The sequence below is a fragment of the Aythya ferina genome, assembly GCF_964211825.1.
Source record: "Aythya ferina genome assembly, chromosome: 20".
Lineage (NCBI taxonomy): Eukaryota > Metazoa > Chordata > Aves > Anseriformes > Anatidae > Aythya > Aythya ferina.
The window spans coordinates 4,406,071-4,424,125 of NC_140318.1; the positions used below are offsets into that span (position 1 = coordinate 4,406,071).

The window sequence follows — 18,055 nt, forward strand, 5'->3', positions numbered from 1 at the left end:
CTCACCCCTGGTGCTGAGAAACGGAGATGCTCAGCTCCATCTCAGCAGCCAAAGACCCAAACTCAGCTGTCCCCAAAGCGATGGGGCTGGGATGCACCAGCCAGAGGGGTCCTCAAGTGCCCAGCCCCACAGCCTGGGGACCAGGGTGGTGTGTGGTATGCTCCCACCCCGCAGCCCAGCATCGCATGCAAAGCTTTTGACATTCCCAGCAGCTTCCACAAGATGGACCTCGGAGCGAGAGGAGGTGCCGGGCATGGGGGGGAGCCTTGTCCCATCCCTTCCCATCCCATTTTGTCCCATCCCTCCTTCTCCCACCGTGCCAGCCGGAGGAGGCTCAGCGTCCTGCGAGGCGAGACTGGGGCATGGCACAACCGGGGGGGCTCTGCCTGCTGGCCCTACTGGTGCTGGGGCTTGGGGTGGGGGGCTCCCCAGCCTGCTACGACCCCCGGGGCCTGCCCCGTCGCTGCATGCCCGTTTTTGAGAACGCCGCCTTCGGCCGTGCCGCTTGGGCCACCAACACGTGCGGTTCGCCCCCCGAGGACTACTGCCAGCAGATGGGGGCTCGCCACGCCAGCCAGCTGTGCCAGCGCTGCGACGCCGCCGACCCCCGGCTGCACCACAACGCCTCCCTCCTCACCGACTTCCACAGCCAGGAGGAGAGCACCTGGTGGCAGAGCCAGTCCATGGCCTTCGGCATCCAGCACCCCAACTCCGTCAACATCACGCTGCGGCTGGGTAGGCGAGGGAAGAGGAGTTTGGGGAGGGTGCTGCTGAGCCCCCGGGTGCTGGGAGGGGGTGGTGGGAGGTGGTGGTGCTCCAACAGCCCGGTGCTGGTTTGGGGTGGGAGGTGGGATGCTCCATACCCCCGCTTTTTGGGGTGCGAGGAGGGAGATGCCCTTGAAGCGCTGCTGATGGGTTGCTGGGGGGATGTGGGGTGGGTTTGCCCCATCCCGCAGCCCAGTCCTGGTCTCTTACAAGGGGCTGTGCCTGGGTGCTGCTGCCCACCCAGACGTGCCCAGCCACACACTCCCCTGTTCCTCTTTGTGAAGACCATGTATTTTTGTGGAGCGGGGGGGCAGGCAGGTCCCCGTGCCCTCACCACTCACCTGGGAGCCTTCTGTGCTTTGGGTAAGCGCTGGGGGTGCAAAGCCCGTTCCCCATCATCCCAGCACGTTGCTGGGGGTGCCCCATATATCCTGGGGAGGTCACAGCTCTGCAAACACCACGCAGCCCCGGCAGGTTTCCCCAGCTGAGATCCGACCCCTCTGTTTTAAATATTGGGCATGCCGCACGTTCAGAGGGTGCGTAAAGCCTATGGGATCATGCCTGGCATTTTAAAAAGTTTTTCTCTTTTTTTTTTTTTATTATTATTTTTTTTTCCCTCTCTACATTTTGCTGCCATCTAAACTATCTTGGCTACCGGCCAGCGCTGTAAAATCTTCATTCTCTGCTGTCTCCTGCCATCTGCATGCTGAAGGGGGGTAGCGAGGGGCTGCAGCAGGAGCGGCACAAGCAAGGAACGGGGCCGGCCGAGCGCTGCGTGGGGCCGGGTGGTGGCGGCGGGTCGGTCTGTGCCCTGCGGGGACGCGGAGCTGCCCGGCTGGGTGGAGGTCACCCCGTTCCCAGCCCCCTGTGTGTGGGCAGACATCTGGTCTGTGTCCCAGGCTGGGCAGGGATCCCCACCGTGTGTGAGAAGTGAAGCTGGAGGAGCCGGCCCTGCTCCTGCGCACCCCACAGGGGGGGACCTGCCAGTCCCTCAGCCAGGATGGGGTCACCCCAAAATTGGGTATAGGTGATCTGAATGCAGCTGGTACGGCTGAGCAAGCCCCCGGTGCCCCCAGGAGCCATCCCCAGGATGGCTAGGTGATCTTGCAGACACTGGTCCTGGCTCAGCACCCCAAAGCGTGCGGGCTCCTGGCACGTTGTGCACCCCAGACCCCAAGCTCAAGGCTCGCTTTCCAGCCTCTGCCTTCCCTCTGCCTCTTCTCAGCCCCTCTGTGGGCTGGCGGAGCCCTGGTGCACCCTCCACTCGTGTTCCCCATGGAGCCTTTTGTGGTCCCATATGAGGCCCTAATGCTGCACCGAGCTTGTCTTCAGCCCCTGCCCCTGCGCCCCTCCCTGAGCCAGTGCGCCCTCTGCAAACAGACCTGGTGCCCCTTCTCCCTGTATGCCTCATATACCTTGCTGTGCTAAAAAGTGCCATTTTTGTGCCCAGTACATTGCTGTCTGACCTTTCCCAGTGCCGCTGGGCCCCATTCTTGTCCCATCTGCAGACAATTTTCTCGTTGTTTTAATGCTTTCATTTGGGTTATGGAGGAAAAGCCCAAATAGCCATGCTGAGCCCTACCCCATAGCCCCTGGGACATGGCCTGGGACACATCCTCGCACCCATGGCTGCTGTGAGGGGTTTGTGACCCTCGTGGCATGTCCCCAGCAGCCCGTTTGTCCCACTCCGATGTGGCCAGGCACCTTGTAGGGCCCCCAGCACGGTTACCTGGGGAGCTTATTAAACAGGGTTTGGAATGAATTGGACGAGACGTGTGTTTACCTGTAGGCTGTTGATTGGCATTAATTAGATTATCCTCCCTTAAATCTCGCTTCTCAGCAAGGCTTCAGCTGTGCCGTTACGGTGCTCAGGCCTCAGAGCAGATCAATAACCTCAAGCGCCTGTGGCTGTTGCGTTTCCCCTGGCAGGCAGCAGGGAGGAACCCAAAATATCTGCAGGCTTGCGAAGGCAAAAGGCATCAGAGCGCCTCAGGTGGCTCCTCGGCAGCTCCCCGAGTGTGGATGTTGGATGTAGGTGTGTCTGTGGCCCTGGTGGTGATTTTCTTATGGGATCTGAGCCTGCAGTGGGCTCCTGGAGCTGGGGGTGGGGGTGGCTGGGCGCACACAGGGACGTGGCTGTGCCCTGGGCTCCTCTCCAAGCTCTCCCACCCCCAGCATTTCACCAGCTATAATTTCATCCTTAGGGGAGGCAAGCAACCACTTTGCTTGGAGATAACGTAACTGAGAGGGGAACACGGGAGTCCTGGTGCCCATCCCCTCCCTCGGCCACCCGTGTCCCCATCCCGTGGTGTCCCCATCCCACGGCGCACCCAGCTCCGGGCCGTGCCCAACCTTCCCGAGCAGGAAAGTGACATCCAGCCTGCGGTCACAGGCTGTGTTTGGGATTTCTTGGGAGGAAGCGATCACAATTTGGCTGATTCAAGGGACTGTCTGGAGAAAGCATGCGTTCAGTCAGGACAACTGCAGCGAGCTTTCTCCGCCCCAGCTCCAGACCCCGAGCTGGCCCCCCTGGCCCTCCCGTCCCCCTCCCCGCAGCGGGGCCGCCTGGGGCAGGGGCTGTTTATTGACACAGCTCCCAGCTCCGGCCCTCTCCCAGAGGAAAGTGCTCGGCGAGGTGACTGCCCCGACCCCTCTGTTTGGGTAGGCGTCCCCCGGGGCCGCGCTGTCTGGGAACCGGCGCCCGCTGGGGCTCCCCGCGGGGTCTGGGGCAGGGGGCACCCCACAAACAGCAGCGAGACCAGGGCTTGGCAGGTTTGGGGAGAGGTGCAGGGGAGCAGAGAGGCAATGGGGTAGCCTGGCCGTGCTGTTCCATCCCCTTCCCAGCCGTGGTCACCTCCCTTTAATCCCGTGTCCCCCCGCATCCCTGATGGGAGGCAGCTGCTTTCCCCAGCGCCGGTAGCCGGGGCTGGCTTGGCTCCCCCACAGCCAAATCGCGGTACATATGCGACAGTATTCATATGGGCCCAATTAAAGGCTTGTTTTCCTAGTCCCGGAATAACCCCTCTAACATTCCCAACTCATTATCTTTTCAAATAAAGCCAAAACCTCGCAGCTAATTGTTTTGCGCTGTCAGGAGCGGCGCTGTTATGGAGCAATCCAGTCTTTGAGCCGCTCCTTCATCTCTGGCAATTAAACGGTTCTGATGTTCGCTTTGGTATATTTTTTCCCCCCTTTTGGTAATGCTTTCAAGTGATTTCAGAGCTGGGCTGGCCACTCTAGGGACTGGCATCCTCTCTTTGTCTTCAGCCCAGCAAAGCCAGCAGCAGTGCCAGACCCCGGCGTGCAGCTCCCTGGAGAGGGACCGGCCTTGACCCTCTCCGCCTCTCCATCCTGTCCCCAGTGCAGCTCTGGAGATGCTGACGAGTGCCGGGGGCCTGATTCTTCCCACCCAGCTGCTGGGCAGACCCCGGCTTTGCACCATCTCCTGGCCCATGCAACCCTCCCGAAGCCTCCATGCAGCGACCAGGAGGCTGCAGAGGGGGCGAGAGGCGATTTGGGGCTGGGCAGGATCGGGGCTGCATCGAGCAGAAGGTGGTGAAGGGCAGCTGGACAGGAGGAAAGCAAATTCTGCCTGGCACAGAGCTGTCGCTGCCAGTGGAGCAGCCGCTTTCTGCACGGTGCAGCTCTTTGTGCCTCTGGAGATGCAGACGGGGAGGAAACGGGTGGGTTTCAGCTGGAAATGGTGATTGTAGGGGATGCGGGCTGGGGATGTGCTCGCTGGGACCAGCACCGTGGGGCTGTGCAACCCCTCTGGGTGCTCCCCTATCACTGCGGTGAGGAGAGGGGCACGGGCAGCAGAGCAGGGTAATGCCAACAGCCACATGGGACAGGGAACTGGGACGATTTTGCCCCTGTTCCTGGAGACCTTTGTGCCAACGGGGCAGGAGACGGTGACGGTGCTTTGGGGGGCGGGGGGGGGGTCTTTCCCTAGGCAAGGCTTACGAGATCACCTACGTGCGGCTCAAGTTCCACACCAGCCGCCCCGAGAGCTTCGCCATCTACAAGCGCGGCCGCGCCGACGGGCCCTGGGTGCCCTTCCAGTACTACAGCGCGTCCTGCCACAAGACCTACGGCAAGCAGCCCAGGCACTACCTGAGGCCGGGCGAGGACGAGCAGGTGGCCTTCTGCACCGACGAATTCAGCGACATCTCCCCCCTGAGCGGGGGCAACGTGGCCTTCTCCACCCTCGAGGGCCGGCCCAGCGCCTACAATTTTGACGGGAGCCCCGCGCTGCAGGTGCTTGGGGTGGGAAAGGGGTGGGTGTAGGGTCACCGGGGTTTGGGGGGGAAGAATCCGTGTTGTTCTGCGCCCCCCGGACGGGAGGGGTGCTGGGTGAGAGCTGGTTGGGGTGGGGAGCTGGTGGCCTGACCCCTCTCCAAGACGCCTTCCCCATGTCCCCTGCAGGAGTGGGTGACTGTCACCGACCTGCTCATCTCCCTGAACCGCCTCAATACTTTTGGGGACGACATCTTCAAGGACCCCAAGGTGCTGCAGTCGTACTACTACGCCATCTCCGACTTCTCCGTCGGCGGCAGGTGAGGGGTGGCCGGGCAGGATGGGACAAGGCTGCAGGGTTGGAAACTGTCCCAGGAGCGTGCGTGGGTCTTGTGGCAGCTGCTCCCCAGCTCAGCCTTGTTTAATTGCATTTTTGGGGCAAATTATTTAGATGGGAATACAGATTCTCCATCTGCAAACTGGAGCTGGCAGTGCTGGCAAGTGCCTTTCCCTGGGCAGAGGATTAGGAAACGGCCCTTCAGACCCCACGCTCCACCCCAGTGAGAGCCGCCTGCCCTCAGGCAGCGAGGCCAGGGATGGTCCCAGCTGGCCGGGAGCCCTCTTTGCTTTCTGCCCCTCCTGGGCTCCAGCATCTGGAGCTGGTTAGCGACCCGCATGGGCCACCCTCAGCGTGTGACCTCCCAGCTGGCCGGGCCGGCAGCGCCTCGGGGACAAGGCGGGCGGCCTCGGTGCGAGCACAACCCGAGCTGTCACAGCCCCATGGCCACAGCAGCGTGGGCAGTGCCCCACTGCATCCCATACTGGTGCTCAGAGCAGCTCGTCCCCACGCTGGGGTCTTTCGCAGGTGTAAATGCAACGGCCACGCCAGCGAGTGCGCGCCGGACGAGACGGGACGGCTGGCGTGCGTGTGCCAGCACAACACGGCCGGCACTGACTGCGAGCGCTGCCAGCCCTTCTACCAGGACCGGCCCTGGGCTCGCGGCACCGCCGAGGCCGCCAATGAGTGTCTCCGTGAGTGGCACCGGGGGCTGCGCGCGGGCTGGCGGCGTGGTTGCGCTGGGAAGGAAGCGCCTGCAGCGTTTTGCACGGCTGCTCCAACCAGGGAGGGTGGATTTGCACCCCAGGGCCCCCATTCACAGCATCACCCCAAGGACCCCGCAGCATTTCTTCACCCCATGATTGCAGCCATCAGCCCCAAGCGTGGTGCCGTGCCACGGTGCCACACTTTGAGCACCATCAATACCTCGTGCTGCTGCGCCGAGCATCCCCTCCGCCCCAACCCACCCCCAGGGCTCATCCCCGTGGCCCCCGGGGTCCCAGCCTTTGCTGACCACCCCCTTCCTTGCCTCCCCCCCAGCCTGTAACTGCAGCGGCCGCTCGGAGGAGTGCTTCTATGACCCGGAGCTGTTCCGGCGCAGCGGGCACGGGGGGCACTGCCGCCACTGCCGCGACAACACGGCCGGGCCCCGCTGCGAGCGCTGCCGGCAGAACCACTACCGCTGGGAGCCTCGGGCCGCCTGCCAGCCCTGCCACTGCCACCCCGCAGGTGTGTGGGGTGCTGCCGGGCACGGGGAAGGTGTGGGAGGGAAGGGTTTGGTCGGGGATGTCCCGTTGTGCTTGTCCCAGCGGTGTTGTACCACCGGGTTTGGGCAGGTTCTGCTTGGGGATGGGGTGGGACTCTGGAAAGGCTTGGGTAGGGGTTTACGCCCCGAGGAGTCAATGTGGCCGTCGTTCCCCATCTGCCCGCTGCCCTGCAGGGATCTGTGCAGCTTCCAGATCATACAAAGCTGATTCCCCACACCCTCATCACCCCAAGAGGGTTAATCCACCCTACCCAGGGCAGGCTCCTCACCACAGCAAGCGTGACCGAGCCTGGCCTCAGGAACGAGGTCCCCCTGTCACCCCCCTGGGTCTCCCCCAATCTGGGGATCGCTCAGGCTGGCCGGGTCCCCGCAGGCTCCCTGCACCCCCAGTGTGACAGCTCGGGGACCTGCACCTGCAAGGCCAACGTGACGGGCTGGAAGTGCGAGCGCTGCAGGGACGGCTACCACAGCCTCAGCCAAGGGGGCTGCAGGTGAGGGGGAGCCCGGCCGTGGTTTGGGGGGCACGGGATGGGACCGGGGCTCGTCTCACGCCTTCGTCTCACCCCATCCAGACCCTGCGCCTGCGACCCCGCTGGCAGCGTGGGCACCTGCGACCCCAACACGGGACACTGCGCCTGCAAGGAGAGGGTGGAGGGGCACCTCTGCAACAGGTCAGCACCGTGGCACCGGGGTGGGAATGGGACCGTGGCCCCTTTCCAGGCTGGGGTCAGTGCAGAGTAGGCATCTTTGCTGCTGTGGGGCATCGCTTCTTCCCCCGACCCTAAACACAGCTCCTTGTGGGGTGATTTGCAGTGGAAATCCTGTGGGGTTGCTTCTTACGGAGGCTGGGGGTGCATCGCTCTGGATCACTGGGACTGGGCTGACTTGGAGCTGCCACCACTGTGGTCCCCTGCCCCTGCCATATGTTTTGTCCCCATATCCAGGTGCCAGCCCGGCTGGTTTAACCTCCAGCCCCACAACCCCGCCGGCTGCACCAGCTGCTTCTGCTATGGCCACTCGGCTGTCTGCACGGCAGCGACCGGCTACGAGGTGACCCACGTGCGCTCCGACTTCAGCCGAGGTACCAGGACAAAAAAACGGGGGGCCCCAGCTCCACAAGGGCAGGCTCTCCCTGGCTTCTCAGGGCATTTCTCCATCCCGTTGTGCTCCTGGGGCTGGGCACAGCTGCTTTGGCACACTACAGGAACACCTTAAAAAAAAAAAAAAAAGGGTCAGATAGATAAAAATTAAAATGACAGAACCCAGTGGGAACTTTTCCCCTGTATCCTCTCCTCTCCCTGCCTGCAGCCGGGATGGAGCAGGGGGGGATTTTCCCAGCCAGGGCTGTGCGTGGCTGCCGGAGCTGCGTGCGTGCGGGATGCTCGGGGAAACCCTGCCATCTGCCGCGCAGCATGGCGCGTGCAGCACGGGCACGCCTCGGCACCACCACCAGCACCTACGGGCACCTGCCGTGGGGTGCTTCCCCCGCACCCCAGTGCTGTGGGGCCAGCGAGCAGGCGGGGGCGAAGGGCTCTGGCGAGCCTTTATCCCGTTTGCAGTTAAGCCCCGCTGGCAGTTGCCGTCCTGCTGTCTTGCACAGCCTTGAAGAGGAGCCAGGCTTTGTGCCGCGTCTTCCCCGCTTCCTTCCTGCAGCAGTCTCGCCAGGCTGCTCGTTTAGGGACAGATTTTTCCAAACCTTGGGGCCAGGCTGCAGGGCTCGGTGCGGCCGGGTGGCAGCGATCGGTGCTCCCGTAGCTCCCCCAAACGCTCCCAAATCTGCAGCTGGGCTGGATCAGCCGGAGGTTTCCTGTGCTGCGTGGAGGGGCCAGCAGCCCAGACAGGGATGGTTTGATAATCCAGGGCAGCCCTCTTGATATCCGGGGGAGGGAAAACATCCAAGTGTTTGTCCCTGGGCGTGCCAGAAATAAATAACCGCCGGGAGTGGGGGAGAGTTGAACCCGTTTCCGAAGGGAACCAAGGTAACGCAATGCCAGCCGCCTCGCTGCGCTTCCTGCGCTCTCCAGCCCATGGTAACTTTTGGGCTGCAGCACAGGCAGGGGGGCAAAAGTTGAAAGATAACAATTTCCTCCGAATCTAAGAAAACAAACAGATGGGGAGGAGACAGTGAGGGCCACCGTGAGAGCAGAGAGCCCGAGTGGAGCAGGGTGCTGCAAAGCGCTGGCTCCTTATGAGACCCTGGGGAGGTTCAGGGGCAGGGATGGAGCCCCAGAAAGCAGCACCCTGGGGTGCTGGGCACATGGGGGGGTTCACCACTCCCTTTTGCCCCTGCACCACCGCTGTGCTCTTCCCGCAGGGCTGGAGGGCTGGGCAGCAGCAGCGGGTGCCGTGGCCGTGCCTCTGCGCTGGGCTGATGGGGAGGTGAGCGCCAAGTGGGATGGAGAGGAGCCGCTGGATTTTCTTGCACCAGGTACATGCTGGGCTCCTGGGGTCCTGCTCTGCTGCTGGCTCCCCCCGGTGCTCTCAGGAGACAACCTACTGCTGAACTGGGTGGGTTGGAGCTGGCCCTGCTGCAGGAGGGCGACCAGGCTTCACCTCCTGTCGATTCTGGTGGGAACAGAAGCGTGGCAGGGGCTCCTGAACTGTTCCCACCTGGCATCGTGGGCACATCCACATGGGTACATCCAAGCCCTTCAGACTTTCCTCCTCTTTCCCCTCGCAGAGAAGTTTCTGCAGAACCAGCACCTCAGCTACGGGCAGCCCCTGACCCTGCTGCTGGGAGCAGAAGGGAACGGCACCGGGACAGAGAGCAGGGTGCCCCAGCTCCGCGTCCAGCTGGTGCTGGAGGGCGAGGGGATGGAGGTCACCATGTCCAGCAGCGAGAGCCAGCCACGGGATGGAAAGCAGGCTGTCACCTTCAGGTACCTGTCGTGGTGCTTTGGGGATTCTTGGGTGACTTAGGGGACACTTGGGGATCTTGCCAGGGCTACCTTGTGCTGGGGGTTCAGCTCCGCTCCCAGACCCCCTGGGGGTTTCACCGTGTGCCCCAGCAGTGGGGGAGCTGAGCTGTCCTGTGGTGGGAAGCTGTCCCTCTGGCTGTCCTTCCTCCCACACTCCTCTCCAACAGGCTACATGAGGCTGAGGAGGGCACAGAGCCTTCACTGTCGGCCTTCAGCTTCCAGCGCCTGCTCTCCAACCTGAGCGCCCTCCACCTCCGCGTGAGCGCCGGGCCAGGTGGGTGGCTCCACGGGTGTCCTGTGGGGACTGGGCTGGGCTGGGGACAGCAGAACGGCACTGAAACGGGGACAAGAGGCACCCACAGGGATATTTTGGGGTCTCCCATGGGAGTCTGGAGTATTTCTATGCAGGATGGAGAGATGGGGCTGGGGCTGTGCCATGCTGGCCTCACTCTGCTGTCCCCTCTCGCAGGCAGGCTGGTGCTGAGCAAGGTGCAGCTCACGTCGGCTCGCCCCGGGCCGGGTGTGCAGGCGGGCTGGGTGGAGGAGTGTGCGTGTCCCCCGGGATACAGCGGGCAGTTCTGCCAGTCCTGCGCTCCCGGCTTCAAGCGGGACGTCCCCTTCGGTGGCCCCTTCGTCGCCTGCGTGCCCTGCGCCTGCAACCAGCACGGGGACTGCGAGCCCCGCTCAGGTGCGCACCCCCAGCCCCTCCGCCCCATATCGTGAGATGTACGGGTAACAAATCCTTGTCTCTGCTTATTCTGAGGGATGCCGGAGACCATCCTGGAGGTCACAGTGGCTGGAACTTGTATGCTGATTTGTTCTCCTGCCAGCAACGTGGATGGCTTTAGTCAGGGGAGGGGAGGATCGTCCTGGAGCTGGAGGTGGCCACACGAATCCGGCACCAGCCTCGCTGCGTGGCACACATGGCCTCGTGGCCCTGCTGGCCATCAGCTCTGGGGAAATGCAGATCAGAGGCTCATGAAATGCTGCCCTGCTGCCTGTCCATACCTGCAGGAAGCAGCAACTGAGATTGGTGCTGGGAAGAGCTTGGAAAGGAGACGTTTGGTACCCGGACAGGGCCCCTGGCCCAGGCGCCCTCGCTGGCAGGCTCGCTGCGGAAAGGAACAACAATAGTTTATGGCTGGGATGGGAAGGGCTGCAAGAGGCATTTTCTTCAGCAAGTGCCTCTGCCCTGCCAGTGGAAACACAGCAGCGGGGCTGCAAATTCACCCCTCGTCTTGCCGGGCCGGGGCTGGCACCGCCGGCTGCACAGTGCCTGGGGACGGGGCCAGACCTTTGATGTCCCAGCCCTCGCGCTGCCAGCCCGAGCCAGCCTCCACACTTCCCTTTGCTGTTTTTTTCCACTCCTTTCCGCCACCCACTTTTCCTTTCTTTTCCATTGCCCGGCTCCTCCCGAATGTGGGGAAAATGGAGAAATGCCCATTCCCTCCCGCACCACCCGCCTGGTACGACCCGACCCCTCCGGCTCCTCTTCTCCCTCTCCAGTCAAGCAAAGCAGCTGCTTGGAGGTGGGGAGTCCTTGAGCATCCTTCTTCCTCCTCCTCCTCCTCCTCCCAGCTGACTTGGGATGGCCGTGACTCACCGGCTCGGCTCGCAAGGAGACGCTCGCTCCCTGCTGGGTCGCAGCCGCCTGCTGCTGTTTTCCATGAGAGGGGCCGCGCGGGCTGGAAGCAGGGCTGCTCGTCGCTGAGAAATGTGGTGTCGATTATTGCAGGCGCCAGCAGACTCTGTGCACGGTGGCGGGGCTTTCTGCGCTCCCCCTCATCCCCTACAAACCATCCTCCCGCAGAGCAAGGACTGGGCAGAGAGGGGAAAACGTCACGAGTTTGGTTGGGAACGCGCATTCCCAGTGTGGCCCTTTGCCTGGAGCTGCGCGTCCCTCCAGCACCCACCTCTCCCTTTTTCCTCCTCGCAGGGCAGTGCCGGTGCCTGCACAACACAGAGGGGCCCTCCTGCGAGCGCTGCAGCCCCGGGTTTTATGGCAACCCCTTCGTGGGGCGCTCCGACGACTGCAAGCCCTGCCCGTGCCCCGACCGCTCGCCCTGCACCGAGGTGCCCGGCAGCGGGGAGGTGGTGTGCACCCACTGCCCCCCGGGGCAGAGAGGTGAGCCCAGGGTGGGCCAGGGGGGCTGCAGGCAGCCCTGCTCCCTCCCCATATTATTAACGGGACCCTCCCACTAATTATTTTTTTTCATCTTCCCTAGGGAAACGCTGCGAGCTGTGCGACGACGGGTTTTTCGGGGACCCCCTGGGGCAGAGGGGCCCCGTGCGTCCCTGCGCCCCCTGCCAGTGTCACGGGAACGTGGACCTCAACGCCGTGGGGAACTGCGACACCGAGTCCGGCCGGTGCCTGCGCTGCCTGCACAACACGACGGGCGAGCACTGCCAGGAGTGTCGGCCGGGCTTCTACGGGGACGCGCTGGCCCCCAGCCCCGCCGGGAAGTGTGCGCGTACGTACGGCCTGGTCCTGCTCCTCCCGTCCCACCCCCAGCCAAAAGCCTCCCAGCAGGGCAGGCTTAGGGGCTGATGGATGGGCCAGGGTGGCCCCAAAAGCTGAGGAATGGCTTTTTGTCCCCTCTCTCCACTGCCATCCTCATTCCCCGCAGATATCCTGCTCTGCAGGGGCTCAGCCCCAAAGCCCCGTTTGACGGAGGGACATGGCCCCCTACAGCACATGGGGCTCATCCCCCAGCCCCTATTCCTTCTGTCTCACCCGACAGCCCCTTATTGGGATGTAAGCAGTGTTTTATCTCCCGTAGCTTGCGACTGCAACCCCGATGGCTCAGCCCCGGGGCCGGAGGGCTGCGATCCCAGCACGGGCCAGTGCCGCTGCCTCCCGCACGTGACGGGCAGGACCTGCGGGCTCTGCCAGCCCGGCTACTACGGGCTGCAACCCACCGTGGGCTGCAAGAGGTGCGTGTGGGGCACGACAAAAGGGGCAGCAGGGGCTCCTGCTCCTGCTCCTTGCTGCCTGCTCATCGCCCTCCGCTCCTCGGTGCCAGCTGCGAGTGCCACCCGGCGGGGTCGCGGGACAGCGGGTGCCACGCGCTGACGGGGCAGTGCTCCTGCCAGCCGGGCGTCGCGGGGCTGCGCTGCGACAGATGCGACCATGGCTTCTTCGGATTCTCTGCCAAGGGCTGCCGAGGTAACCGGGATGGGGGACACCGCCTCGGTCCCAAAAATGGGGCTGGCAGCCGCGGTGTGACGCCTTCCTGCCACCGCTGCAGCCTGCAACTGCTCCCCGCTGGGCTCCGTCACGCCGCAGTGCCACGAGAACAGCACCTGCGTCTGCCACCCCGGCTTTGTGGGCTACAAGTGCGAGCAGTGCCAGGCCAACTTCTTCCCCGACCCGCCGAGCTCCCGCTGCCTGCCGTGCCCCTCCTGCTACGGGCTGGTGAAGGACGGGGTACGGCCCGCGCCCTGCCGAGCTGGTGAGGTGCCCTGGTCCCCGTGCTGTGTCACCGTGCCCCCCATCTCGCCCGCAGGCTGAGCGGCTGAAGGCGAAGCTGCAGGAGATGGAGGAACGGCTGCAGAACCCAGGCTGTGACGTCCCCCCGGGGCAGTCCCTGGTGCTGGGTGATGCGCCCCGGGGAGATGGGCTGCCCGGCAGGCACCTCCTGCAAGGTACGGGGCAGCACTTGCCACCAGCACGGGGGCAGCAGAAAGCCTCCTGTCACCCCTGCAGGGACGCTGTGTCCCTGGGGGTGCCCAGGAGGGGCTCTTTTCCCCTTTTATCAGACAGGGTGCACGGGCTCAGGGTGGAGATGCCCCATGCAGGCACCCAAAAGCTCCTTGCACTGCCCGCAGGTGCCCGGGCCGTGCTCTCCATGCAAGTGGGGCGGCTGGCGGGGGTGCTGAGCACCGCACGGGGCCGTCTCAGCAACGCCAGCCAGGCCAGCGGCTGCTCCGACCACGGACACCCCAAAACGTGCGTCCTGCTGTCGGAGATCGGGGCCGTGCTGCAGTCAGCGCAGCGCGAGGTGCTGCACGCTGCCGACACCCTGGCTGCCACGGTGCGGGCTCGGGAGGCTCTGGGGGCTGGTGGCTGGCTTGGGGTGGGATGCCAGCAGCACGGGGGGGGGTGAGAGGGAAAGCCTGGGGTCCCCGTGGGTGTAGCCTCGGGGTCTCACTGCTGCTCCTTGCGTTTGAAGGAGATTCCTCAGGAAATCCCCCCGCAGCCCACCAACTGGAGCCGCCTGGCGCTGGAGGCGCGGGCGCTGGCTGAGAGGTACGGGGGCATCCTGCACCATGGGCACTGAAAGCCTGGCCCTGTCTGATGCTGGCACGCAGAGGAGGGCTGCCTGCCCGGCTGGGGGGTGTGGGGTGGCCTCTCTTCCCCAGAGGACACCTCTCTGGGTGCCCTTCTCCCCGCAGGCACAGGGATGCGATGGCACAGGTGGAGGCGATGGTCGGGAGAGCGCTGAATGTGTCCAAAGCCAGCCATGAGCTCCTGCAGGGCCTGCTGGAAGGGAGAGCGGCGTGGGAGGCACAGCGCGAGCTGGAGGCCGGGTGAGGGCTGGCAGCAGGACACCGCAGCCCCTTGCTCTTCAGGGGCAGGAGGACTTGGCCGTGGTGGCACTCTGTGCTGGGGGTGTTTCAGGCCCTTTCCCCCACGCCCAGATCCCCAGCTGCCACCGGTGCCTTTGAAATGCTGCAGGGCCCCATCCTGTCCCCCTAGGTACGAGGAAATCCAGCGGGCGCAGGAGGAGCTGGGCGCTGGCATGGTGGAGGTGGCAGCGGAGGCCAGGAGGGCTCTTGCCACCATCCAGCAGGCAAACGCAGACATGGCCGAGAAGCTCCTGCAGGCGGCTGCTCCAGGGCAGGTGAGCAGCACCCAGCTCCCACCGGGGAGCAGCTCAAGGCTCCTGCTTGTATCCCTGCCTGATTCTCCCTCCTGGGCTGGGAGATGCCCTCACGGAGCCGATGGGACCTCTCGCCCCGCAGCAGGCACTGCTGGCACAGGCTGGAGCCCTGGTGCAGGACCTGGGGGTGCTGGAGCAGGCGGTGGGCACGCAGGAGCTGTCGGCGCAGCGAGCCATCGCGGCGTCCCGCACCCTGGCAGCTGGGCTGCGCCGGGACCTGCAGGGGACTCGTGGCTTCATGCAGGTAATCGCTGCTCACCCATGGGGGATATCCACCTGAAATAAGCCATGGGGACCCCCTGTGCCAGGGGGAGGCTGTGGGCACACAGGGTGCATCCCTCTGCTGCCCCCCACCTGGGGAATGGGGGCTGGTGAGCCCCGGCCCCTCTGCTGCAGCAGTGGGTGTTTTGGGAGGCATCGCTCGGGCACCCAGATCACCAAGGAGCTCGCCCACCAAGCTGGGATCCATGAAGAGCTGGGCGCAGCTCTTTGTCCCTTCCCCAACCTCATTTGTGTCTCCAGCTGCGGGACCGAGCTGGCTCTGCCCGCAGCCTGGCCACCTCGGCAGTGTCACGAGGGAAAGCTGCCCTCTCCGGCACGGAGTCCCTCCTGGGTAGCTTGGAAGGTAAAAGGCTCCTGCCAGAGCATCCCTGGTCACAGCCTGGCTCTTGCTGTGCTGGGAGCCTGAGGAGAGAAAGGGCTGGCTCAGTGATGGTCGGGGTGTTCCCTGCAGGCATGAGGAAGGTGCTGGGGCATCGGAAGGGCCAGGCTGCCCTGAGCAGGAGGATGGCGCACGTGCGGGACAGGACGACGGTGGAGGCTCAGAAGAAGATCAAACAGGCAGAGAAAATGCTGGGAAACTCCTTGTCTGTCTCCACCGCAGCCAGGAGGACAGCTGGGGAGGCCAAGCAAGTCGCTGGGGAGAGCGCTAAGGTCTGAGCGGAGGGATGTGGATGCGGGGAGCAGGACCCCCTGGGTGTCCCCAGGTGACTGTCCCCATCTCCGTCCCTTTGCAGAGGGCACAGGCTGCGCTGCGGGGCAGCAAGCAGGCTCACAAGCACGCCGTGCAGCTCGCCAGGCGTGCCAATGAAACCCAGCGGGAGCTCGCCCGGCAGGAGCGCATGGCTGAGGAGCTCAGGGGGGGCCTGGAGGAAGCAGAGCAGGTGAGCCGGGTCCCCTGGGGCTGGCTGTGTCCTCCTGTCTCCAGACAAAGCCAGGAGGGGTTTGTCCGCAGCCCAGAGCGTCGGGAGCAACAAAGCATGGGGAACGCCTTGGGGCTGTTTCTGGGATCTGGCTAAGGGTTATCCGTGCCCCTGATCCTGGTGTCTGTGTTGCAAGGTGGGGACAGAGGTGAGTGAGATGGCCAAAAGCCTCCAGGAAGCCCGGAGCTCGCTGATGAAGGACATCAAGACCCTGAACGACCTGCTGAGCAGCCTCGGTGAGACCCTGCGTGAGCGGGTTCGGGCCCCCTGTTGGGCTTGGGGTCAGCACTGTCCAGGCTGAGCTGGATGCTCCACACTGGAGATAGCTCTGGGTTTTGGCAAAGCTTCTTCGGGGGTCGTGTCAGGGAAAGCCCTTCTGCAGAACAAACCAGGGGTTGCTGAGCAAAGTGGGATCAGAGCAAAGTGCTCATGCCTGGTGTGGGGACGCTGATCTCCCTTGGCATCTCCAGGAGGAGCAGGCAGGCTTAAAGGGTGGAAAGCATCACACACACGTAAAGGAAAGATGTGCTCGGGCCCTGCCTGGAGCCACAGACCAATTTTTTTTTAACCTGTGATCACTGGAAACCGCCCTGCCTCCATGCCCCGCTGCACCCACTCCCTTCCACCTGCCTCCTGCCACGGGTCAGATCCCTTGGAGCAGGACCAGCCCCTCTCCTGCCCGGCTCTCTGCCTCTCACCCGCATCCTTCCCCTCATCCAGGCGACCTGGAGCAGGACACACAGGTGGAGGCGGCGCTGGGAGCAGGGAGGCTGCAGCTGGAGAAGCTGCGGCTGCGCCTGGCCGCGCCGGGAGCCCTGGCCCAGCGGCTGAGCTGGCTGCAGCAGGAGGCGGCGCAGCAGCAGGAGAAGATCCAAGCCTTCGAGAGCGACTTGGCCGAGATCCGGGCTGACAAGAAGAACCTGGAGGACATTTTGCGGAGCCTCCCCGAGGGCTGCTCCGAGTGGCAGTGACAGGGCGCTGGCTGCTGCCCCGACACCCCCCCGGTCACCTCTGTGCCCTCCTGCAATAGGGACTGGCAGACCAAAGGACATCTGCCCTCACCAGCATCGCTCCCTCCTGCTGCTCTGCATGTTGCCCTTGGTACAATATCACCCCCGGGTCCTCACCCACACTGGTTCCGACTCAGCATCCCGAGTGCTCTGCGGCACATCCTTAGCCCCCAGCTCCATCCCTGGGCCGGGGGACAAAGCAGCTACCAGGGACTGATGTGGAAGGGATGGAGCGCTCACATTTTCTGACCAGGCAGTGAGTGAAGGACTGTCACAGATCTCCTCCATGCTAGACACCCCTCTTTCCCCCCTAGGACAGCATATCAAGTGTGTAAAGTCCCAAAGCTGTAACACCCGCTGTCCCTCCTGCCCCCAGGAGGAGACAAGAGGCTCTCACACACATGTTGGAAGCTGGTCCTGCTGCACAGCACCCCACAGCACGATCCTCACGTGCTGTGGTCACGGAGGTGTGGAGATGAATCATGACAAACCTGGGCTGAGAGAGGAGCTCCCAGGAGGGCACACAGCTTGCCAGCTTCCCCAGAGCAGGGAGCTCGCAGCAGGGAGAGCAAAAGTGGGGCTGAGCAGAAGCAAAGCCGGGCCCTTAACCTGGCAGATGGGGGCATCCTCTGCCTGTTGCATCCTGCTGTTCTGCTCCGTGGTGGTTTTCGGTGCCGGATGGGGAGCAGCTGGACACGGCCAGTGCCTGCTGGTGTCCCTCCCACTGCATGGCACGGAGGTCAGTGGCTGTGTTGCCTGTAAAGGAAAGGCATCTGGGTGGTTCACCCTGCCATGCGTGGGCAGCTCGATGGGACTGGGCAGGCAGCGGAGCTGGGTTCAGCTCCCCACTCTGCACTGGTGGTGCTGGCACAGCAAAGTCACGCCTGTAAGGTCAGAAGCGAGTCCCCCGGCTGGAGCACAGTTCACTTTTTAACTCGCTTTACCTGTGCTCTTCCACTCACGGTGCTGGAAACCAGGCTTGCTAAAGTCTTGTGTAACGCTATTTGTAAAACCGCTGCCACAGACCTTCTCTCTGTGCCATCTCCTGTGGGTCTAGGGCTCTGGAAGGGATTTTCCTACCCGAGCAAACCTATCTCCCTCCTACCTGCACAAAAGCTGAGCTGGGGTGCCCGAGCTGCAGGAGGGCAGTGGCGGGGGCTCCTCTCCTACAGCCCGCTGCCAGCTCTGCAAAAGCAAAGCCAGGAGGCAGCGAGAGCAGCGTGAGGCGGCTGGGCCGAGGGGCAGGGAGCCGCAGCCGCTCACCATCTCCCTGGGAAGACAATTACACGCCACCGATCATCACACACAACAGAAATGTCAAGCCTCTGCCTCGCGCCTGCTGCTGAAAACGCAGCATCCTCCCTCCTGCTCTTCCTGGAACTGATTTTTTTAATTTTTTTTTTTTTTTTTTTTTTTTAGCTGGTGACGCCTGCCTAG

General features: G+C 63.7%; 1 protein-coding gene across 2 annotated transcripts; it reads left to right on the forward strand.

Annotated features, from left to right (window-relative positions):
* Positions 1-330: 330 nt before the first annotated feature.
* On the forward strand, positions 331-17,643 carry LAMC3 (laminin subunit gamma 3). 2 transcript variants are annotated; one of them, XM_084494633.1, is made up of 28 exons: positions 331-735; positions 4,718-5,022; positions 5,191-5,321; positions 5,867-6,033; positions 6,380-6,568; positions 6,979-7,096; positions 7,178-7,276; positions 7,550-7,686; positions 8,920-9,033; positions 9,286-9,484; positions 9,691-9,797; positions 9,993-10,211; positions 11,460-11,648; positions 11,749-11,994; positions 12,304-12,457; positions 12,547-12,689; positions 12,772-12,950; positions 13,030-13,168; positions 13,352-13,557; positions 13,696-13,772; positions 13,919-14,053; positions 14,223-14,367; positions 14,492-14,650; positions 14,929-15,031; positions 15,140-15,339; positions 15,423-15,569; positions 15,745-15,844; positions 16,329-17,643. In XM_084494633.1, exons 1-28 carry the CDS (start codon positions 363-365, stop codon positions 16,577-16,579), a joined length of 4,731 nt encoding a protein of 1,576 aa, XP_084350759.1. In that variant the 5' UTR covers positions 331-362; the 3' UTR covers positions 16,580-17,643. The 2 variants fall into 2 exon arrangements, with proteins under 2 accessions (XP_084350759.1, XP_084350758.1); XM_084494632.1 differs by having other exon boundaries at positions 332-735; positions 14,489-14,650.
* Positions 17,644-18,055: the final 412 nt, after the last annotated feature.

Excerpts from the sequence above, each read along its gene's own strand:
- LAMC3 (XM_084494632.1), top strand. The coding sequence starts at position 363 with ATGGCACAACCGGGGGGGCTCTGCCTGCTGGCCCTACTGGTGCTGGGG. Across the intron at positions 736-4,717 it reads CAACATCACGCTGCGGCTGG|GCAAGGCTTACGAGATCACC; the intron begins GTAGGCGAGGGA and ends GTCTTTCCCTAG. Across the intron at positions 14,368-14,488 it reads AGGCGGCTGCTCCAGGGCAG|CAGGCACTGCTGGCACAGGC; the intron begins GTGAGCAGCACC and ends CTCGCCCCGCAG.